Source organism: Brassica oleracea, chromosome C1 (genome assembly GCF_000695525.1).
Source record: "Brassica oleracea var. oleracea cultivar TO1000 chromosome C1, BOL, whole genome shotgun sequence".
Lineage (NCBI taxonomy): Eukaryota > Viridiplantae > Streptophyta > Magnoliopsida > Brassicales > Brassicaceae > Brassica > Brassica oleracea.
In genome coordinates this window covers 1,195,950-1,218,435 of record NC_027748.1, presented here as the reverse complement: position 1 = coordinate 1,218,435, position 22,486 = coordinate 1,195,950, and the positions used below count along the sequence as shown (strand labels likewise).

Here is a 22,486-nt window from a genome sequence, read left to right as displayed (position 1 = left end):
GACTTGTTCCTCTAACCGAACTAAAGTAGCTAATGACACAGAAACTATAAAACGGTTCTTTGTTTTATTTCTTTCTTTTCTTTCTTCTTATTGTTGTGTTGAACAACTTACATTAGTCTCCCCTTATATAGGTAATAGAAACTTCTTATCTTTTCCTATTACAAGTTAATCTAGGAATCTTAGTCTTTATCCAAAACCTTTAAGTTATTCTTCTTTCCTTTATGGATAACTTGAATCTTAAGCTATCTCTTGAAGCTTATCCAACAGTCTCCCTTCTAAGCTTCAAGACATTTTCACTTAAGTCTTGAACCTTGATCATCTCTCTCATCTCCTTGAACTTGTTCCTTGCAAGTGCTTTAGTCAGGATGTCCGCGCGTTGCTCTGTTCCCGGTATGTGTTCAACATCGATCAGCTCCCGTTCAACACATTCTCTTATAAAGTGGAAGCGTTTGTGAATGTGTTTGCTGCGACGATGCAGAACCGGATTCTTTGCCAAGGCAATGGCTGACTTGTTGTCAACGCGAATCAGTGTTCTTCCAAGCTTTCTTCCTGTGATCTCAGTCATTAACTCTTGCAGCCAGATAGCCTGTTTAGCAGCTTCTGTTGCTGCCATGTATTCGGCCTCACAAGAGGATAGAGCCACCACGTCTTGTTTCTGCGAGCACCACGAGATTGGCGTGTCACCGAAGCAAAATAGATGACCAGTGGTACTTCTTCCATCATCTGGATCAGTGTTGTGGCTGCTATCGCTATATCCTATCAGTCCTTGAGATCCTCCATGCTTGAACATTAACCCGTAACCGAGAGTCCCTTTCAAATATCTCAATACTTGCTTTAACGCTTTTCCATGTGACTCTCTTGGTGATTGCATAAATCTACTTAGAATGCCAACACTAAACCCCATATCAGGTCTAGTATGCATTAAGTATCTCAGACATCCTATTCTTCTCCTGTATTCGCTTGCATTTATCTCTGTTTCATCCATTGCCTTCGAGAGATGTAATCCGAACTCCATTGGTACGTAGACTGAGTTACAACTATCCATCTCTGTTTCTTCTAAAATTCGTCGAGCATAAGCTTCTTGCTTAATCATGATTCCTTGTATGCTCTGTTTTACTTCTATGCCGAGATAATAGGTAAGCAAGCCTAAATCAGTCATCTCAAACTCGCCGGACATCGCGTCTTTGAACTCCTTGATAGATTCCACTGAGCTACCCGTGATGAATAAGTCATCTACATATACAGCTACTATAAGTAGCTTACCTTTTTCCTCCTTGCGATAGACAGAGTTCTCCTTGACACACTTCTTAAACCGTAATCCTTTTAGTATCTGATCAAGCTTCGTGTTCCATGCTCTAGGAGCTTGTCGCAGGCCATATAAAGCTTTCTTAAGTTTGAAAACCTTATGTTCTTCTCCCTTCTTTTCAAACCCTTCTGGTTGCGACACAAACACCTCTTCAATCAACTCACCGTGTAAAAAGGCTGTCTTAACATCTAGGTGGTGGATTTCCCATCCGTTTGCAGCAGCTAGACCAATAAGAAACCGTATTGTTTCCATACGAGCGACTGGAGCAAAGACTTCATCATAGTCTATGCCATGCTCTTGCACATAACCTTTCGCAACAAGCCTTGACTTGTACTTGTTGATGCTTCCGTCTGCGTTGCGCTTGATTTTGAAAATCCATTTGAGTCCTATCACCTTTACTCCGTGTGGTTTTTCAATAAGGATCCAGGTTTCGTTTTTGTCTATCGAATCAATCTCATCCTTACACGCAATCCTCCAACGCTTGTCTTTGAGTGCCTCTTGAATACTTGCAGGTTCATCATTCAGTGCGAGGAGTAACACTTCACACTCAACGTCAGATAGTAATACGTAGTCTTTAAGATAGGCAGGTGGATTGACTTGACGAGATGATCTTCTTTGACCTGTAGGGTTCTCGTTCTCAGTTTCTTCTTCTACTTCTGACTCTGTTTCATCTTCCTCTGCTTCGAACGGCTGTGATATTGGTTCTGTAGCAGCTTCTTCGTTACCAACATAAGGACCACTTCCATTGTCCTCTGTGCTCCCCCACGTCATGTGAAACATGCCTGGATCGGTTCTAACTTGTTCACCTTCTCCCTTCCAATTCCAACATGCCTTCTCATCAAAGATAACATCCCTACTTACAATGATTTTCTTTGAGGTTGGATTGTAGAGTCTGTAGGCCTTGGACCCTGGTTCAATGCCTAGATGAACTGCTGCTTCAGATCTATCATCAAGCTTCCTTAACTGTCCTGCATCTTTCTTTGCATACGCCATACACCCGAAGATCTTAATGTGAGATATGCTTGGCTTTCTTCCTTTCAAGCATTCATAGGGAGTTTGATTAGATAGAGCTCTTGTAGGTACTCTATTAATCAAATATGTGGCGTGACGAACTGCCTCTCCCCATAAGTAATTAGGCACACTCATTGCCTTTAGTATGCTGCGAGTCATCTCCATTAGTGTGCGGTTCCTTCGCTCCACAACGCCATTCTGTTGTGGGGTGTATGGTGCCGTTAAGTGTCGCTTGATCCCATTGCTGTTGCAGAAGTTATTGAAGTCATGTGAAGTAAATTCACCTCCTCTATCAGTACGCAGTGTTAGTATCTCTCTGTTTAGTTCCTTCTCGACAAGCTTCTTAAACGTTTTAAACCTGTCAAAAGCATCACTTTTGTCTTTCATCAGTATAGACCACATAAATCTTGTGTTATCATCAATGATGACAAAGATATAGCGGTTGAGAGAGAGAGTTGCAGGCGAGATTGGTCCACAAAGGTCTGCATGTAGAAGCTCTAGTGGATGTGATGCTCTAAACATTGTCGCTTTTGGAAAAGGTTGTCTCGATTGCTTGCCTACCAAGCATGAATCACAGAGTCGTCGTTCTTCACTTATTTCTGGCAGACCATGTACCATTCTTTTAGTTGCCATTGCTCGTATTGTCTTGAAGCTAATATGGCCAAGTCTGGCATGCCATCTCCATGGTTCCTCCTGTATCTTTGCGTGTAGACAAACTGCTCTACCTACTTGCAGTTTTAGTTTGTAGAGTCTGTTTGCAGACCTTAAGACCTTCACGAGCAATCTTCCTTCAGGATCTCTTAGAGTCAAGTAGTTGTCTTTCATTCGAACATCACAGCCTTGCTCGGTTGCCTGTCCTAAGCTTAGGATATTGCTTCGTAGCTCAGGGATATAGTATATGTCAGTTAACATCTTCTGCTCTCCCGTCTTTGCCTCAAACATAATCGAACCTTTTCCTCTTATGTCAACATAAGATCCATCTCCAAATTTTACTTTCCCTTTGATATTTTCGTTTATCTCAGAGAAGTACGATCTTTGTCCTGTCATATGGTTACTGGCTCCGTTGTCCAAGTACCACACTCCATCTTCTTTCTTGTCAGCTTCCAGTTCTTTCGGCATTACCTTTTCTTCGTTAAGGAATACCACCTCCAGCATGTAAAGCGCTACTTCTGCAGTCTCTGTTTCAGTCTTGTTGAGTTCATCCTCGGCCTTCTTTTCGGTACAAACAGAGGCGAAGTGTCCCTTCTTCTTACAGTTATAGCACACTATTTGAGAGTAGTCTCTCTTTTCTTTATTTCTCTCACCATAGTTGCTCCTGCCACGACCCCTTCCTCTGTTACCACGGCCACGTCCTCTGTTCTGTCCTCTCCCTCTTCCTGTATTATCAGTTCCCTTCTGATCGTAGGACTTCTCAGTGTTTGAGTACAGAAGACTTCCTTGTTGCTCAACTGGTGTATAACCTTTTATGCGCTCTTCATAAGCCTTAAGTCTCCCAATTATATCTTCAAAGCTTGTTGTTTCCAAGTCTAACATTTGTTCCAGAGATGCTGTCATGAAGATAAACTTTGGTGGTAGACTATTAAGGAGCTTCTTTACTACTTTAGGACCCTCAATAATCTGTCCCAATGTCGAGGCCTTTGATACAAGCTCTGAGATTTTTTCAGTGAATGCATCGATTGTGTCTGTATCTTCCATCTTCAGACGATCAAACTCATTCATTAATGTTAGGAGTCGAGCCGACTTGACTCGTTCTGCGCCTAGGTTTCTTGATTGTATGGCCTCCCATATCAATTTAGGAGTTCCAAGATCACCCACCTGTAAAACCAGTGATTCAGGTATCGACTGGAACAGAAGAGCTATAGCTAAATCATTCTTGTCTTCATCGTCGGTTCCTGGCTCCATAGCTTCCCATGCCTTGTGCACGCGTAGGAGTGCTTTCATCTTCATCACCCATACCGTGTAGTTTGATGTGTTTAACATCGGACACACCACTGCACTAGGAACTGATTTCTTCATCTTTACTACTGCCTTTGAATCTGTTATAGCTTTTGGGTCTGCCATCGTTTCTGTATCCAAGCTCTATGTGATCGAGATAAACCACAAGCTCTGATACCAAATAAAGTAGCTAATGACACAGAAACTATAAAACGGTTCTTTGTTTTATTTCTTTCTTTTCTTTCTTCTTATTGTTGTATTGAACAACTTACATTAGTCTCCCCTTATATAGGTAATAGAAACTTCTTATCTTTTCCTATTACAAGTTAATCTAGGAATCTTAGTCTTTATCCAAAACCTTTAAGTTATTCTTCTTTCCTTTATGGATAACTTGAATCTTAAGCTATCTCTTGAAGCTTATCCAACTACTTCCTCTTCAAGAACAGCTACTTCAGCTAAAAGCTCCAATGTCTAAAGAAACAAAAGATCAACACACAAAGAACAACAAGGAGTTTGATAATGTGAATGGTTTGGTTCTTACGTGACGAGGGAGGTAAGAGGGGAGACGAGGTAAAGCTCCTAAAGGTCTAGTGAAGGCTCTCTCCAATGCTCTATGCACATTCTCCTCATGTCTTAGCTTCCTTTTGAGCTTATCAACCTTAATCAACAATAAACATTAATTCATAATCATATCATTAAACTCAAAAGAAAGTAATAATGATCATACATCTTGAAGCAAGTCCATTTTCTTTTCTCTGTTAGCTTTGCGCCTATTAACCAGAGGTTTTCCATTGCCTTGAGGCTCCATCTTCTTCTTCTTATTATCCTCCTTTGCAGATTTCAGAATACCACGAAACATTATTACTCATACACTCAAAGGAAAGAGAAGCAAAACTTGAGTTTTGTAAAGAGACAGTAGATTGTTCTCAGCCTTTGATAGTGGACACTTGTAGATAACAATTGAGTATCGATCACTTTCACTGTGACCAGTAATTTCACTAAGAATAATAACTTTCTTTTTCTAGAAAATAAAAAAAAAAAGTAAAGATACGGTTTTGTAATAGTCCAATGTTGAAGCCAAGAATCTTAAGAATGATAATCAAGATTGTATCCATCATCTAAAGGAAGAAACTTTTTCAGAAACTAAACAAAACCCACCAAGAAAGCAAATTCACAAAAGTGGAAAGTGGTAGAGAGAGAGAGAAAGAAAGAGAAAGTTACTTGATTGGTGTCATGCTTTGAAGGAGCTTTCATGGAGGAAAGAGCAGCTCGAGCACCACTAGTGTTCATAATCGCTTCTCTCTAATCTTCCTTCAACTTTTGCTTTCTCTCCACTCTATCTGATATAAACTCAAGAAAGAAAGAAAGAGAGAAAGAAAGACCCCATCAAAGATATTTAAAAACACACAAAACAGCAGAAGTAAAAAGAAAGATACAGTTTTAAGTGGCTGTAATAGAAAATATTAAACTTTTCCGCCATTATTTAATATTTGCTGTAATAGAAATTTAGTACTATTACCTCTTGGGTTAATGAAACAGAGAGCGGGAAAACTTGAAGATAAAGCGAGACCCAGAAGCATGTGTTTTTAAGTTGAAGCTTATGTTTCCCAAAGATCCACCATTTTTATTATATATATTTTTTTTAATTCATATTTATGTATGTTTGGTCAGATAGTTCTTGAACAGAGGGAGAGGAAGAAAGGTTACAGAATCTCTTATTGGAGGTGAAGAAGTTTCAGATAACGACGAGAGATCAATGTTTTAATCATCATTTTATGCTATTTTATTAATGTTTTTTAAAAGAGGTGTGAGTGAAGATGTGAGATCTGAGTGATGAGCTCTCTTGAGCTGGTGTTGTGTTGTGAGATGAGGACAACCAGGAAGAGAGCGACTTTATCTTATTTTTCTTCTTCTCTATCTGTTTATTTAATTAAATTTTGGTGTTTAGTGGCTTGCTGCTTTCATTTTCTCTCAATCTTTTCATTTAAAGAAGTTAATACTATTTTATTTCACTCGATTTCTTAAGAAATTAAATAATAAAACAGTCTTAAAATGGAAGAACCAAATTATTTGATTATAAGTTTTTGTCAGTATTATTTACTCGTAGTGTAATATAATTAGTGAAGCGATATTTTGGAAATTTTGTATATCCTTTTGTCCTTTTAGTACTGCTTCAAAACAGAACTGAATAGAAAAATTTTATATTTTAAAAAGTTACTCCAATGATTTTATGAAATTTGAACATGCTCCAAGCAATTATAAAAAAAAAAATAGTGGAGTACTTTGGTGGTTTCCAGCTTTTTGTTTTGAGTTTACACATTGTGAGTGATATGATAATATCTTGTGAAATTTCTATGGAAATGTCAAAAATATTGGTCACTAGTATTCTGATACAAGTAGTAGTTCAAAGCTGTCACTCGGAATATAAACAAATTCTAGATGCGTTTCTAAATCTAAGATATCATATATCAAGTCAATCTTCACATTTGTTGATTAGCTTAAGTGGAGCCTATAAATCACCAATTGATTAGAGAATTGATTAGGGACTATATTAAACCATATAAGTTTTTTGTTTTGTAATCAATTATGCAGGCTGTACTTAAACACTAGTGTGTTTCTGCAGAGTTAAATTCTGATACCTTTTAGAGAAAGCAAAGATAACGTGCTTGTTAATTATGATGTTAAAAGAAAAATACTAATAAAGTAAAAAACTCAGAGAGATGCTGACATCTCACTTGTAATGCCTTTTTAACATTTGATTTTCATTTCTCCTTTATTCTGCTGTCAAATCGAGTGATCCACATAAAAGGAAGTAATTAAGATAATGTGAAATCAAAGAGTAAAGATTGATCTGTCATTCCCATTGACAGTGTTTTGGATATTCACTTATGCAAATTCAAGTATCCTTGAAAAAAGTTTCAGGACAGAAAAATTATAATTTCTTTGTAACGAAAAGAAACAACTCTTTTCTGATTATTAATTACTTGAAGTTTTTTATAAACATTTGCTAACAAACTCTTAAAACAAATCATGCTCATAACCAGATTTAGATGGAACATGTTGGGTCCTGAGATCAAAAAGAAAACTCGATTAAAGTGGTAATGTCACACCAAGGAAAAAGGAAAAAAATACTTAAAGGTGATTACAATTATTATTTCAACAATCGGAATTTTTTTAAGATATGTAGAGTCTAGATATTGCATTTGCCGAGGCTAGGCGTGGTAGTATTACACCATCAATACAACTGATTACTTTAATCAACTAACATGCATGTTATTAGTTGTATTAATATTTAGTGACGAGGAAAGAAACGGTGGATTAGGTATACATTATGAAACGGGATTTAATGATACTACTTTGGCAGATTCTACTAAAGCAGCATTAGCACGTGACAAAGCTTAGCGAAACTTAGCTTTTTAACTCATACTTCCATTTCTCTAGTGGGCAGGGTCCCATAAGCCATACTCTATGCATGCAAACAGTACATAGTTACGGAATTCAACTTTCTTCTATTTTATTACACTCTAGTGAAACAATCTATTTTTCATATCAGAAGAATCATATCAAATTTCGTATATATATGATTTGACTATACCTAGCTAGGATAAAACACAAAATAATTAGCCACGAATACCGATCGAGTATCAAGTTAGAATGTAACCCAGTGATCTAACAATAAAAAATTCCTAGTAATTAGAAAAATGTTTAGTGAATGCACATATAACTAAGAAAAAAAACTACTCGAACGTGCACCATTCAATCGTAAAGAGCGATAATACAATGTAAGGCATGCGTCTCAGCCATCCAAATCATTATTTCCTCTTCTTTATATATTAAGGTTTTTTATTTACCCCAACACATTACAACAGTGCACCTTTTACATCCAGCTGAAAACACTGTGACGCGAACTGAAAATGTATCATATAAAGATGTAAACTGTAGTTCAGTGACAAAAAAAAAAGATTTGAACTGTAGAGTTAGAATATTGGTGTATAGAAAACTTATCACATTTATTATGGTTTGCCATTTATTGCAATAAATTCTACTATATATTGCATCAATCATAAACTTGAACATTCCATCTGAAATGGTATATAAATGCAAAATTAATAACCAAATCAATGTGATGGGATATCTCAGTTTTACAAAAATATGAAGGTAATGCATCAAACTATAAACAAATGGTCCGAACTCCAAAACTGAACATAAATAATACCCTTTTGCTTTTCTTTTCCGTTTTTTTCTTACTCTGCTTTACTTTTGGGCTGGACCCAGACACTGTGGTCCCTGGGCCTAGACTTAACCCAACGATCAAAGACGTAAAACATGAATTATATTAGAATTTTATAATAACGATTATATACGGTCAGCTATACAAAGGGCGACGAAAAAACACTGTTTATTTATATTTTTCCTTCAAATTGGAAAAACAATGATATAAAATTCCTGCTCGCATTTACATCACAAAAGGTCGACGTCATTCATTTCCCAATATGTAATATCGAAACAAGAATTTTTCGGAATTTAATTAATAAACATTTTAGACAAATTTCTTTTGTCAATTTCCTTCTATGGACCATTCTCGACGTAAAGTGAATTACTATGAATGAATCCAAAATGAATAGATTTGTTTGCAGTAGTCTTCTATAAGTGACAAGATTATTATTCTTTTATTTGAAAATATTTGCTCTTTCAAATAATATACTGCACATCTTATAGATGTAATAATATTACATATCATGTATCCATTTCCATTTTAAATTTCGATTATATGAAAAGTAGGTATTTTAATTTGACAGCAACAGAAGAATAAGTAGTAGCATACTCATCCGAGACGAGAACAAGAAAACTCATTTAGAGATTAGAATCATCACCACTACAAACTGAACATTGTAAGACAAGTAATGATCAATTTTTTATGAATAACAAAGTTCTAATGCAAAGTTATAATACTACTCATCAACCCAATTACTACTCGAAAGTCTTCAATCTTCTATACACGACTCGAATCCAACACCTTCGATATTATGACGCATGCTAACTATGCTGTCTGTTTCTCGATGGTGTTATTAGTTATTAGTCCACATATTCATCTCTCACATGAGAATTCGACTCTTAGACAAGTTAGGCTCGTGACATTGACCGACTATAGATGCAAAAGTAAACCATCAGTTTCTATCACATTGTAGTATTGTACTATAAATCTAACATTAAACGATAAGATCCACACATTTGTAACCAAAGTTCAACAAAACTCTGCATTTGTTCGACAAAAAAAGTCGAGGACTCTTTCCAATACATAGATCATCTTGTTTTTGTTTTATACAAAATATAATTCAAAATTTTGAGTATCAATGAAATTAAATAAAACATAATCAGTTTACTATAATCATTCTTGTATGATCATAACATGCTATTTATATTGACGTAATAAATATATTAGATGTCACATAACTGTTTGTCTCTATGATCATCTAGCCTTTTCCCATCACATGCCATTAATGGACCTATGTGGTGCTGATAGCAACGTACAACCATGACATCTTATGAGAGGATCCTAACACAACTAAAACATAAACTTGTTCTTGTGAATTTTGTAATCTCATATAAGGTGACCTACATAGCTCCTTTTCTCTTCTTGCCACATTTATACACATAAAATTAGCTCATTTTCATTGATCGGTCCCCAAGTTTTCAATGATTGGTCAATTTTTACTCCCTTTTGATAAGTCATATTGTGGTCCAATAAAACAAGTGAATAGGGTCCATTTGGGGCTAGCGTACGTGGTATATCGCATGTTCACTATCACTTATGAACGCATGAGAGTGAAATTACATGCCAAAACCTAAATATACACTTGTATATGTATATTTTTTTGTCAATGACTCAGTATATTATTTTGATCACATATTTTGTCAAAACTTGTTTGTTTTCTATCATTAGGCCCAAAGAATGTTTTGTATCTGTTTTTTTAAGGTCCTTTTTGTTAAAGTATTAATTCGTTATTCAAAATACTATAAAGCTTGTTTTTATCAACATTAAAAATTTTCTTCTTTATACAATTTGAGAATTTAATAAAGTAATTATGACGATGTCAAATAAAATAAAGTAATTATGACATGGTGGATAATAATTAAATAATTGAACAAATGGTTATAAACTACTTGGAATTAAATGAAGGAAGTTACATCTTTATCATAAAGCTGTAATGCCTCGGTGTGATTGAACAGCCAAAGATAAGGAAAGAGTACCGTGGTCATTGGTCAACGTCAGCTTCCCTTAAATCGGAAAGTGTGATTTGCACACTTATAATGATCACTGGTCGTTTAAACAATTTCATAGTTAGCAAACGTAATTACAGAAAAAAACGTAATTACAGAAAAAAAACGTAATTTCAGAAAGAACGTTCAAAGTGGACTAGTGGATCATCCCCATTTTCATATCTATGGGCCCTTAATTAGCCGAAAACATTTAGGCCCAAATAACGATGAAGCCCAATGTAAAATTGGATAGTTTGGAATACACGTGTAAGTGAAGATAACCAGCAATCTCAACCTCAAACCGGATATGAACCAAATGCTTTACTAGGTTTGTTGTGTAAAATGTTTTTGACTTTTGACCAATCTGATTATGGATTGAAGAATGTTAAATAAAAGAAATAGAAAAGATTTTACATTTTTTCTTATTTATAAAGCTAACAAATCAAGCCTAAAGCAAACCAGGAAAAAGGAAAAAAATGTCACACCAAGGAAAAAAGTTTAGTTATTTGCTTGGTTTCAAAATCTGTCATTTTCAACGAATGAAACTGGTTTATAAATAGTTTCTGTTATTTGCCTGGAATGAAACTAACAAAATTGCAGGTCTTGGGTGCGTTTTGTAGGCTCTCCGCTTTGTAGCTGAAGGACTGGCGTTACGAGAAGCAGTGGCGAAATGCAGAGACTTTGGTCTCACAAAGATTCGCTGCGATTGCGCACAACTCATCAAGGGTCTAACCTCCGACCACCCTCTTGCCGAACTCTACGGCGATTGAAGCTGTTGCCCTTTATCTTTTGATTTTGTTTCTTTTTCCTTTGGATCTCTCGTCCCGAAACGCCGCCGTTTCAGTCAAAGGAATCCGTTTCTGCTGCATTGGAATGGACGCCGGAGAGCTGGAAGCTGAAGAAGGCTCTGCAGCTTCCCGATTACCCCGACGCGGCCGAGCTCAAAACCATCGAGGCTTTCCCTCCGATCGTTTTTGCCGGAGAAGCTAGAAACTTGGAAGAGAGATTGGCCGATGCCGCCGTCGGCAAAGCTTTCCTTCTCCAAGGAGGGGATTGTGCAGAGAGCTTCAAGGAGTTCAATGCGACTAACATCAGAGACACCTTCAGAGTTCTCCTACAGATGAGCATTGTTCTTACCTTCGGAGGTCAAGTCCCTATCGTAAAGGTTAGATCTTTCTCTCTGTTTCTATACTAAAGGTGAGATTTTTATTCGTAAAGGTGAGATTTTTATTCGTTTGGTTTTAGGTTGGGAGAATGGCTGGTCCATTCGAGGAGAAGGATGGTGTGAAGCTGCCTAGCTACAAGGGAGACAACATCAACGGCGACACTTTTGATGACAAGTCGAGGATCCCTGATCCCAACAGGATGATCCGTGCTTACACACAGTCTGCACTGGAGGTTACGCTGCAATTCAAAGAGTTACACAGTGGAACCTTGATTTCGTTGAGCAAAGCGAGCAAGCTGACAGGTAAGTTGAATGAAACAAAGAAGAACAGAGTTTCCTCTGTTTCAGAGACTCTGAATGGTTTATCTTGTTGTTGTTGTGTAGGTACCAGGAGCTGGCGAACAGGGTTGATGAGGCATTGGGGTTCATGTCTGCGTGTGGACTCACCACGGATCATCCACTCATGACTACAACTGATTTCTACACGTCTCATGAGTGTTTGCTTCTGCCTTAAGAACAGTCTCTCACGAGGCTGGACTCAAATTCTGGTTTGTACTATGATTGTTCTGCGCACATGGTGTGGTGTGGAGAGCGTACTAGACAGTTGGATGGTGCTCATGTTGAGTTTCTCAGGGGGAATTGCTAACCCTCTTGGCATTAAGGTACTTTTAAAGGATTAGCACAACAGAGTATGACATGGAGTTTCATACAATTGATTTGGATTTTGAGCGAAATTGCATTGACTATTTGATGCAGGTGAGTAACAAAATGGATCCCAATGAGCTTGTAAATCCCAACAACAAACTTGGAAGAATCACTGTGATTGTGAGAATGGGTGCTGACAACATGAGGGTTAATCTCTGTACAGAGGCTCACTGGATATTCACTCCATACCAGTGGTTACAAGATGGAGATCCTGGAGCGCGATTTTGCCGTTTATAAGCTATGGATTGATCAAATATGAACCATTGCTACTTTTCAATTGATCGACCTGCTGCCTTGTTTCCCGAGTCTCCAAACAAGGATGTTAATAGAAGAGTCGCTGCTGCTTCTGTAATCGCCGCTTTGGCCTTTGTTTCTATCGACAAGGCTTCTTGATTTTGGGATCTCCTTGAAGGGATTTAACCAAATCTTGTGTGGCGTTTGTTTAGTTGATTAGGGAAACTTCTTTAGTAATGGATTTGGCTATTGTAGAAGGCTAATGAACAACAATGCTAGAGCTTGAATTCAAGATTCTGGCTGAAGAACAGACCCACTCTTGTGTGGTATTGCTTCTGCAACTAGAAGAATCTTCAAAGCTTTAGTTTGTTCATTAATATCTAAAGGTTCAAAAACCATTCCCAAACAAGTTCCAATATATCCATTAAAACCAACAATACAAGAGTGGGTCTGTTCTTCAGCCAGAATCTTGAATTCAAGCTCTAGCATTGTTGTTCATTAGCCTTCTACAATAGCCAAATCCATTACTAAAGAAGTTTCCCTAATCAACTAAACAAACGCCACACAAGATTTGGTTAAATCCCTTCAAGGAGATCCCAAAATCAAGAAGCCTTGTCGATAGAAACAAAGGCCAAAGCGGCGATTACAGAAGCAGCAGCGACTCTTCTATTAACATCCTTGTTTGGAGACTCGGGAAACAAGGCAGCAGGTGAAATTTCACTAGCGGAGCCATTATCCTGAATCAAGGGGGGGAAAAAACGATTACTTTTAGCTAAATTCACCATCTGACCCATATGACAAAATCGAAACTTGAGCACGAACTCGAGAAGCTCTTGTTCGGGTTAGGAGAAAAGGTTGATAATTTCGATTGATTGATGGAAGGCTTAAACGAAAACACTAAGACAGAGATGACTGAACACACACAAAAGGTTTCAAGTCGATGATTATCAGATTATCAGATTATCAGAAAGGGATGGATCAGAGATCAGCAAACACACATTTTAATATATTTATTAATTTAAGTTTTTTTTCTTTTTTTCTTTTTTTTTTTAAAAAAAAGAAAAAGGGACCGAACCTAGAGTTAGTCAGTCTTTAACAAAATCTATTAAACTAGGTTGTGTCAGAGTTGTTAAAAGTTTAAGTTCAAAAACGAACGGCTGAGATCTGTCTGAATTCTCAAAAGGAAACTCCTCTTTGTCTTTTTACATATCGATCTAGATCTATCAATCGAGTCGAATTAAGGGTTTTCGTTCCATGATGAAACGCAAGGAACATGAGAAGGGCAGCCGAAGCATCTTGGAACCGATCCCTCTTGATCTGAAGAAGAAAAAGATGTATACTAGATCGCCTGCAAAGAGTGTCTACGAGCCAAGGGACAATGGCGTTGGAAGCGGCGACAAGAGGCCAGGTAAGAAGCTACATGTCCTCCTCCCTTACGATATGGAGGTGGAGACACTGACTAGATTGCCTGGAAAGTCTCTTATGAAGTTCCTATGCGTGTCCAAGATTTGGTATTCCCTTACCCGAAGCCAAAGATTCGTCGCTTCTTACTACGCTGCGAAGCCATCCCGTTTTATAGCCGCTTTCACCAACAGTGTATTTGGTAAACCCGAGCGTCTGTTCATCTTGTCGGGAGAGGAGGAGGAAGCTTCTTCTTCTTCTTTGGTTGCCAATCTAGACATGACAATACCCTCAGTGACCTTGCGTCACGGCAGCTTCAAGTATTCTTCCGTCCATGGCTTTCTCGCTTGTTCTGAGGGGTTAACGTTCATTATATGTAACCCTAGCACGAGGCAAGTCATAACCTTTCACTGCAAGGCAAATGGCACATGTTTGGGATACGATCCTGTTGATGATCAATTCAAAGCGTTGACCCTGTTGACATCTAGGTATGATCTTATTCATAACCCTAGTCTCATGTGCATGCACGAGGTTATAACACTTGGAAGAGGAGGACGAGTTGTATCTCGTACCCAAGTTACCTCCCCGCCTTATCGCCGTATGACTGTGGGACTATGCATCAATGGTTTCATCTATTATGGTGCTTCTGTTCCAAATCAAACCGAAGCGTCTCCTCCTCCTCCTGTGTTTGTGTGTTTTGATGTTAGAAATGAGAGGATACTAAGTTTTATCACTACGCCTAAGGATGTCCTGGTTTGGAAGGGCTTTACATCATTGATAGAATACAAAGGGAAGCTAGCTGTCGTTGTACCAATCTGTTTGGGAGGTGCTTCTTCTTTCGACCGTTTTAATCTTTGGATACTGGAGGATGTGACGAAACATGAGTGGTCCGGACAATCATTTGAGCTTCCCTCGTCTCTTCCCTTCACTCTTGGGATGGGTGAGCGTATGATTTCCCAAGGAACCAACAAGGCTGGTGAAATCATTTTCTCCCCATCAACTCTGCCAGACCGTGCCCAGCCCTTCTATGTTTTCTTCTTCAACCCAGACACGAAGAGCACGAGAAGAGTCAGGATCCACGGAGTCGCTGATACTGAAGAGGTCTGGAGCCGTTATGGACTCACAGGCATATGCTGCGTCTCTTTCTCACCCCAACACAATGATAGTATTGCTTTTCTATAAATGTGTGTTTTATATGTGTAAGAGCTTTGTTTGACAAACAAAATCCTCTGGGGAATTTTTTTTTCCATTTCCTTCTTTGCTTTTGTTTATTCTAGTTTCACAACTCTACTTGTGTATTGTGTAGTATATGCACTAGATTTCTTTCAACTTATCTTGCTACCTGTGTTCTCTGTTTGTATAAGGAAGACAACTATGCTTATACGGTTAGTCTGTGTGGAAAACTTCTGATTTCTTTAGTTTTACACAGCTGCACCATCTTTTGTTCATCATGACCGAACAACAAGAGCCTGCAGCAGCTGTATCGGTTGTGAGAATCAAGATGGCTTTTTCCGTTGCCAATCAATTTATCTTTTATTTCACTTTTTTAAAAACAATACGCTGTCTTGTAATCTTTAGTATTGCTGTGGAGTTTCAGTATTATGCATTTCATCATCACACACACTAGAATTTAGAAGACAGAACCATCTCTTGTCTTTTCTTTGACATTTTCTCCAGAGTCTCCAAGTTAGTACAGTGTATCTGGCATTGTATCTGGCTTCTCAACTTCCATTATCACAGTCTTGGGTCTTAAGCAATGCAAAATCTTGGTTCCCTAGAGCTTCTTGTTCGGCTAAGAGCCAGCGTGAATCTCTTGGTACAAGTGAAGTCATTGTTTACTTGAAGATTCTTTTTCCTAAGGCTTAGAAGTATCACATGTAAAGATATACTCTTGAGTGCTATGGGGTTACTGCTGCAGATAGTGCGGGGCAAGAAGTTCATAGGGTTCTGGTGTTCGTGTTCTTCTGATAGCTTTACTTGTTTCTGCAGTCCTAATTAAGACCAGCCACCTCTATCATGCACCTGAATCGACACATATACAAGCACTTATACTGTTTGTATTTGCTTCAAAGACCACATAGACATTATGTTTACCTTCCATTTCTTAAGACCTGGTCTTCTGATAAGTTCATGAAAGTTATCTGAGACATCTACAAGCTCAACAGAGCATCCACATCTCCTCAGAATCTGGACAATCTAATCAATCAGCATCCAGAAGAAGCAGGTTTATGGAGAAAGAAGAATGAAACTAATAAATTACTTCAGCAACAACAACTTCATCTTCAATTGGGTTCATTGAGCAGGTTGAGTATACCATTCTCCCACCAACTTTTAGCAGAGACAAACCTGAAACCAGAGAATGCAGATATAAGTCAAAACATAAGATTCTACAAGTCAGGTCATCTATAATATATGCTTACCTCTTATGGTAATCACAACTTGTAGGCTATAAAGAACATAAATGTTAAAAGTCTATGAAAAGAATTTCAGTTATTTTAAAATCAACAAATTTTAGAAATCCCCGAAATATATATAAATCACTCTCCCAACAATAAGCTCACACAAATATACAAAATGCTACATCATCACTAATCACACACAGTAGAATTACTGTGGAGTTTCAGTCTTATGCATTTCATCATCACTAATCACACACAGTAGAATTTAGAAGACAGAACCATCTCTTGTCTTGTCTTTGACATTTTTTTTTCTCCAGTCTCCAAGTTAGTACAGTCCTGGTTCAATGGAAAAGGAAGACCAAAGTACTGGAGATATGTTGTGATTGCTGGCATTGTATCTGGCTTCTCAACTTCCATTATCACAGTCTTGGGTCTTAAGCAATGCAAAATCTTGGTTCCCTAGAGCTTGTTGTTCGGTTAAAAGCCAGCGTGAATCTCTTGGTACAAGTGAAGTCATTGTTTACTTGAAGATTCTTTTTCTAAAGGCTTTAGAAGTATCACATGTAAAGAGTTGTGTGATGTTATCTTAAAATCATTTACAGCCAAAAAAAAAAAAAAAGCAATTCAGAGAACACCTTTAGAATCTGATGATTGTTTTGATTAAACTGCTAAAAGAAACTGATGGATTCTTCTACGAACTTATATGGATCACAGAAACAAACTTAAGTTTTGGTGAAATATCTTAATTATCTGATATTATCGAAAATGCTAATTCTAGAGAATATTCTACCTGTGTTTTCGGATATAATGAACAAAATGTTGCAGAAAAAAACCTTATTAAAGTTTTCTGCAATATACATAGCAAAAGATCCGGTGTTCCACGAAAAAACAAAGCACGTAAAATCAGACTGTCATCAGGTCAATGATGCAATACAAGATGGTATACTCGAAATGGTTCATGTTCGAACTCATGAACAAGTAGCAGATGTGTTAACTAAGGCTCTTGGACCAGTGCAATTTGAGACATTGTTGTTCAAGTTGGGAGTGAGAAGTTTTCACATTCCCAACTTGAGAGGAAGTATAGGAGGATAAGGATGAAGTGTATTTTAGATATACTTAGAGGAGTTGATAATGATGTAATTAAAAGTCTACTCTAAAGTCGGTAAAATTGTGGAAGCACCGTGGTATAGTGAGCAAGGTTTAAAGGTTTCTACACTCAGGTCTGGGGTTTGAACCCCAGACAACGTAATTTTTGCAGGAAGTGGTTTGGGTTTCAATTCCAAGAAAAGGCGAATTATGCAGAAAAGTAGAGAAAATGCTTATAATAGATCTTCAGCATGACACAAAGAGTACCGTCAGAAATGGATCTCATAGAGCTATTCAGGGTGATGCAGTCAAGCGTGAATCCTCATAAGGCAGGTAGAATTGTCGGCTGTAATATCGTCTATGTAACGTTTCACATAATTTGTAATAACATAATTAACCAGACAAAAAAAAAGTCGGTAAACTGTTGCTATATATATATATATATATATATATATATATATATATATATATGAAGGAGAGCATGTGAATAACATACAACTTTTACATTATATTGATTTACAGAGGAGTTTCAGTTTCAACAAAGTAAAAAGAGTTCTATAAATGTGTGTGTTTTTTTTTGCAAATGGTGTGAAATTAATATTTGGTAACTTCCTTGATTATCTAGCCAAGATCACCTATATTATACGAGATATCTGTCAATATCGTTTTTTCTCTTTAAGCAAAAAAAAATCGTTTTTTTTTTCTCAAGTATCATAGACATAAAGTTCATGAACCATTAAATATATATGAAACTTAGCATAGTTCATAGTGGAGCTTACCAGATACGCCGTGGCACATGTTATTGTTCCTTGGATTTAGTTTAAAAAGTGTGCTACATTAATTCCATTATATTTGTGACCGAGCCTTGGTTTAACTTTTTTTTTCCTGTTGATTAGATTGCTCAAAGTTATTGCTTATACACATCTAAGCATTTAATTGAAAAAGAAACTACCGTCTACTTAATTTACGTATGTTGTTTGGCAAGGAAAAAACTCAAGAGCTGGTTAAGCTTATATATGAGTGAATTATATATACACCACGATCACTTTAAATGAAGTTTAACGTTATGTAATCTTTGGCTGCAGTCCTAAGGCCAGAGTTGCATGCTTTGCAAGAAAACCATCGGTATTGCCAGCTTCAACCACCACCACTGTGTAACATATATTATATTATAAAAATTAGTCTTTAATCACAGTATCCACGGAAATACATGAACAAAGGAAGTTTTTTTACGTATACACTGTGATTACATGTTTGCTATGAATCAGACAAAGGGAACAACTAAATGGTTTGAGCGTCAACGAGCTAAACAATCTTGAGAATCAACTTGAGATAAGTTTGCGTGGAGTTCGTATGAAAAAGGTATATATTCTCTATAGATACATATAATCTCTACCTTGTATTTTATACTTTTGAGTGTATTGCTCAAAGATGGACTTTATAACACAATGAAACTCAATATAATTGATTGCTATTCCGGATTTTACAGGAACAAATGTTGACTCATGAAATCCAAGAACTAAGCCAAAAGGTTATATATATATGGGATAGATCCTCCAAAAATAACATAAGATACAATTCTTATTTTTGTGATTTTTGGCTCGTGGTTGCAGAGGAACCTCATACATCAGGAAAGCGTTGAATTGTCAAGAAAAGTACAAAGGATTCATCAAGAAAAATGTGGAGCTCTACAAGTTGGGAGATACCACGATGTTGAAGAAGGGACTTGAATTGGAAACAAAGAAGAAACCTCAAGAAACCAAGCATGTTTCTTCTCATCAATCATATTTTTTTTTCTCATTCTCTTGTGCATTTTTAATTATATAATTGAAGCATATATAATACAGAAGAAATACAAGTAAACCTGTGTTTATTATACTCTCCTGAGTATTTATATATTAATATGCTGTCTTTTTTTATAACCATATAGAATGGAAACGTTGGTGGAGAGACTGTGGCATGAGATAATGACAAGAAACCACAAAAATAAAATAAGAAAATATAAAAAGAAAAGAGGGAAAAAAATTCAAAAAAAAAATTGAACCGCCAAAAGCAGAGGCCACAATGCTCTCTTCAAAGGATAAGCCCATTTGATTCTTCTCATCATTCAAATTTGTTTCCAGTGTTTCCAGAGAGAGAGAGAGAGGCAGAGCAAAAATGGCGATGGCAATAGCTCTTAGGAGACTTCACCCCACATGAATCCTCCGCTTTCATCATCAGGACAGAATCTTGTGTGTTCTGATTTGTAATTGTTGTTTCGTGTCACTGTAAGCTTTTGTTTTGTTCTCTTTAAACCCCTTTTGTCTTAAATCTCTAGCTGTAGATAGTTTCCTTGCGGCTGAAGCAATGTTTTTGGTTTGTTTCAGTGGCCAAAATAGCTAAACGCATCTTTGGAGGAAGTTGATCCTGAGATTGCTGACATCATTGAGCTTGAGAAAGCTAGACAGTGGAAGGGGCTTGAACTCATTCCATCTGAGAATTTCACATCTGTCTCGGTGATGCAAGCTGTTGGCTCTGTGATGACTAACAAGTACAGTGAAGGGTACCCTGGTGCTAGATACTATGGAGGAAATGAGTATGTTCATACCTTTTTTTTTTTGCAATCAGAGTCACAAACTCAGTCTCAGATCCTAGACATGCTTGTTTGACCAATCTTGACTTCTTTTTGAAGGTACATAGACATGGCGGGAACCTTGTGCCAGAAACGTGCTCTTGAAGCTTTCCGGTTAGACCCTGAGAAGTGGGGAGGTAAACCAACTCATTCATGTATCCTGAACTTGTGGATAAATAGAGAGCTAACTCATGTGGTTATGCAGTGAATGTGCAACCTTTGTCTGGATCTCCTGCCAACTTCCATGTCTACACATTAAATAACAACGAGAGACTAGTGTGTTTTGTCGTCTGTGTCTGTGTGCTTGATCATCCCTATGCTTTAAATACATAGTAGCATAACGTGATAATGACTCCGGTGTTATTTTTACTACCGCTTTCAAATTTCGCAACTTCATGAATAATCAACAGTTTTGAGGAATTCAGATCTTTGGAACTGTAAGTACTAAAAGCCGAGATGAGAATGCCACGACAAACGGAATTGCTTTATTAAAGGATGTAAGTAATTATTAAAAAAATGACGAATTAAGCATGTTGGTATATCCGTATATAACATGTGAAATGTCTTCAAAAGTGGCTACTTCGAACTGCTAAGTACTGCTCAAACTAGTGTATAATTTAAAATGTTTAGTAAAATTACAAAACGAACGTTAGTGAATTCATTCCTTTATGCTACGTTATAGAAAGACATCAAAAATCTATTTCACAAGACAAATTGTATGTAAATCATTATATATACTTCCAAATTTTAGCAAAAAAAAAAAAAAAAAAATTCATTATATAAACCTGTTCATTTATGGAAACAAAACCGTGTCAAGCAGTTGTAAGGTAAAGACACTTGGCTAAAACATGCATAGTCTATTTATCAGCTAGTCTTCTTCTACCGAGATGGTAGCGAGAGAGAGAGAGAGAGAGAGAGCAAGAGAGCTCTACTTCCTTCTGTTGCTCGTTTTGTTGATATGGGGATCCAGTCCGAAAGGGTCATCTGCTGCTGCTACACGAACTCCATCTGATTCTCCTAGTGTTGCATGATCTGGTTCTCCTGCCCGATCTTGGGTAATGGGAACTCTAACTCGGGCTTCAAGCGGTGAGAGCTCGTCGTAAATGTCATCTTGGGCGGAAACTCGATCTTGGCCATCGCCGTATAAAGCATCGATATTGTAGCCGTCGTAGAAGAGATCGTCAGGCTGGTTGAGGGCGGTGAAGGCGTAGGTTCCAGTTCCAGTTCCAGGCTGGTTTACTCGGAGATTGGCTACAGGCTGGTTGAAGGCGGCGGTTCCAGTTCCAGGCTGGTTGAAGGCGGAGGTTCCAGTTCCAGTCTGGTTTCCTCCCATGATCTGGTCAGGTCGGTCTTGAAGACCGGGAAGGGGAAGGGCCACTCCTTTTTGCCGGATATGATCCTCTTCGGCATTGTAGTAGAGGTTGACAACCACCTTTTCTTGAAACACCAGAGGTTGAGCTGGGCGGCCTTCGGGTTGGGAAGGGATTGCAGGCGCATACTCTATCATATGCCATCCGGATTTCATTTTGGCTTGCTCGTTGTAGGAGAAAAGTAGTAACTGCTTCGTACCAAGAGCCAGCCCAGCCGTTAATCCATCCAGCACTATCTCAGGTTTGCCTTTCGGCTTCCATACGCCAAAGTCGCCAACAGCATGGAACCTAAACGTTTGGGTTTTCTGTTGATAAGAAACCAATAGTTGCGTGGATGATAGTACTCGCTATCTTCAAAGTTTTCCAAGCCAGGCAGCTGTTCAGGACCAGACTCATAGAAGTTTTTAAAAAGAGTGACCAAGGATCTGTGCATGTTGAGATCACCCCGGATGAACGGCTTTAGGAATTTATCGAAGATTTCTACTGTACTTGGACAGAATTTTAAGCAGTCGTAGGGTGAAGAGTGAAAATGAATGTGATTCATACCTGTGAAAAGCAATTATCAGTACGAGAAAGAGGGATGGTCCAGATCCGATGGGATCAAAATAACGAGTTCATCTAACACATATCAGTACGAGATCGGATCAAAATAACAAGTTCATCTTCAGATCCGACAAAGATAGATCGAGATCCGTTCATCTAACACATATCAGTACGAGATCGGATCAAAATAACAAGTTCATCTTCAGATCCGACAAAGATAGATCGAGATCCGTTCATCTAACACATATCAGTACGAGATCGGATCAAAATAACAAGTTCATCTTCAGATCCGACAAAGATAGATCGAGATCCGTTCATCTAACACATATCAGTACGAGATCGGATCAAAATAACAAGTTCATCTTCAGATCCGACAAAGATAGATCGAGATCCGTTCATCTAACACATATCAGTACGAGATCGGATCAAAATAACAAGTTCATCTTCAGATCCGACAAA

The 22,486-nt window shown here is 37.7% G+C and overlaps 2 protein-coding genes and 1 pseudogene across 2 annotated transcripts; all 3 read left to right on the top strand.

Annotated features, from left to right (window-relative positions):
• The first annotated feature begins 11,333 nt into the window (after positions 1-11,333).
• Positions 11,334-12,662, top strand: LOC106328717 (annotated as a pseudogene).
• A 1,119-nt stretch (positions 12,663-13,781) lies between these two features.
• Positions 13,782-15,444, top strand: LOC106342975 (F-box protein At1g30790-like). Its single transcript, XM_013782062.1, has one exon. It carries the CDS (start codon positions 13,872-13,874, stop codon positions 15,198-15,200), a length of 1,329 nt encoding a protein of 442 aa, XP_013637516.1. The 5' UTR covers positions 13,782-13,871; the 3' UTR covers positions 15,201-15,444.
• A 4,425-nt stretch (positions 15,445-19,869) lies between these two features.
• On the top strand, positions 19,870-20,462 carry LOC106345000 (serine hydroxymethyltransferase 1, mitochondrial-like). The gene is made up of 3 exons (XM_013784280.1): positions 19,870-20,078; positions 20,175-20,251; positions 20,320-20,462. Exons 1-3 carry the CDS (start codon positions 20,002-20,004, stop codon positions 20,445-20,447), a joined length of 282 nt encoding a protein of 93 aa, XP_013639734.1. The 5' UTR covers positions 19,870-20,001; the 3' UTR covers positions 20,448-20,462.
• The last annotated feature ends 2,024 nt before the right edge of the window (positions 20,463-22,486 follow it).

Coding starts and splice junctions, on each gene's coding strand:
- LOC106342975 (XM_013782062.1), top strand. CDS start 13,872: ATGATGAAACGCAAGGAACATGAGAAGGGCAGCCGAAGCATCTTGGAA.
- LOC106345000 (XM_013784280.1), top strand. CDS start 20,002: ATGCAAGCTGTTGGCTCTGTGATGACTAACAAGTACAGTGAAGGGTAC. Junction 20,079..20,174: donor AGATACTATGGAGGAAATGA/GTATGTTCATAC, acceptor TTCTTTTTGAAG/GTACATAGACATGGCGGGAA. Junction 20,252..20,319: donor AGACCCTGAGAAGTGGGGAG/GTAAACCAACTC, acceptor GTGGTTATGCAG/TGAATGTGCAACCTTTGTCT.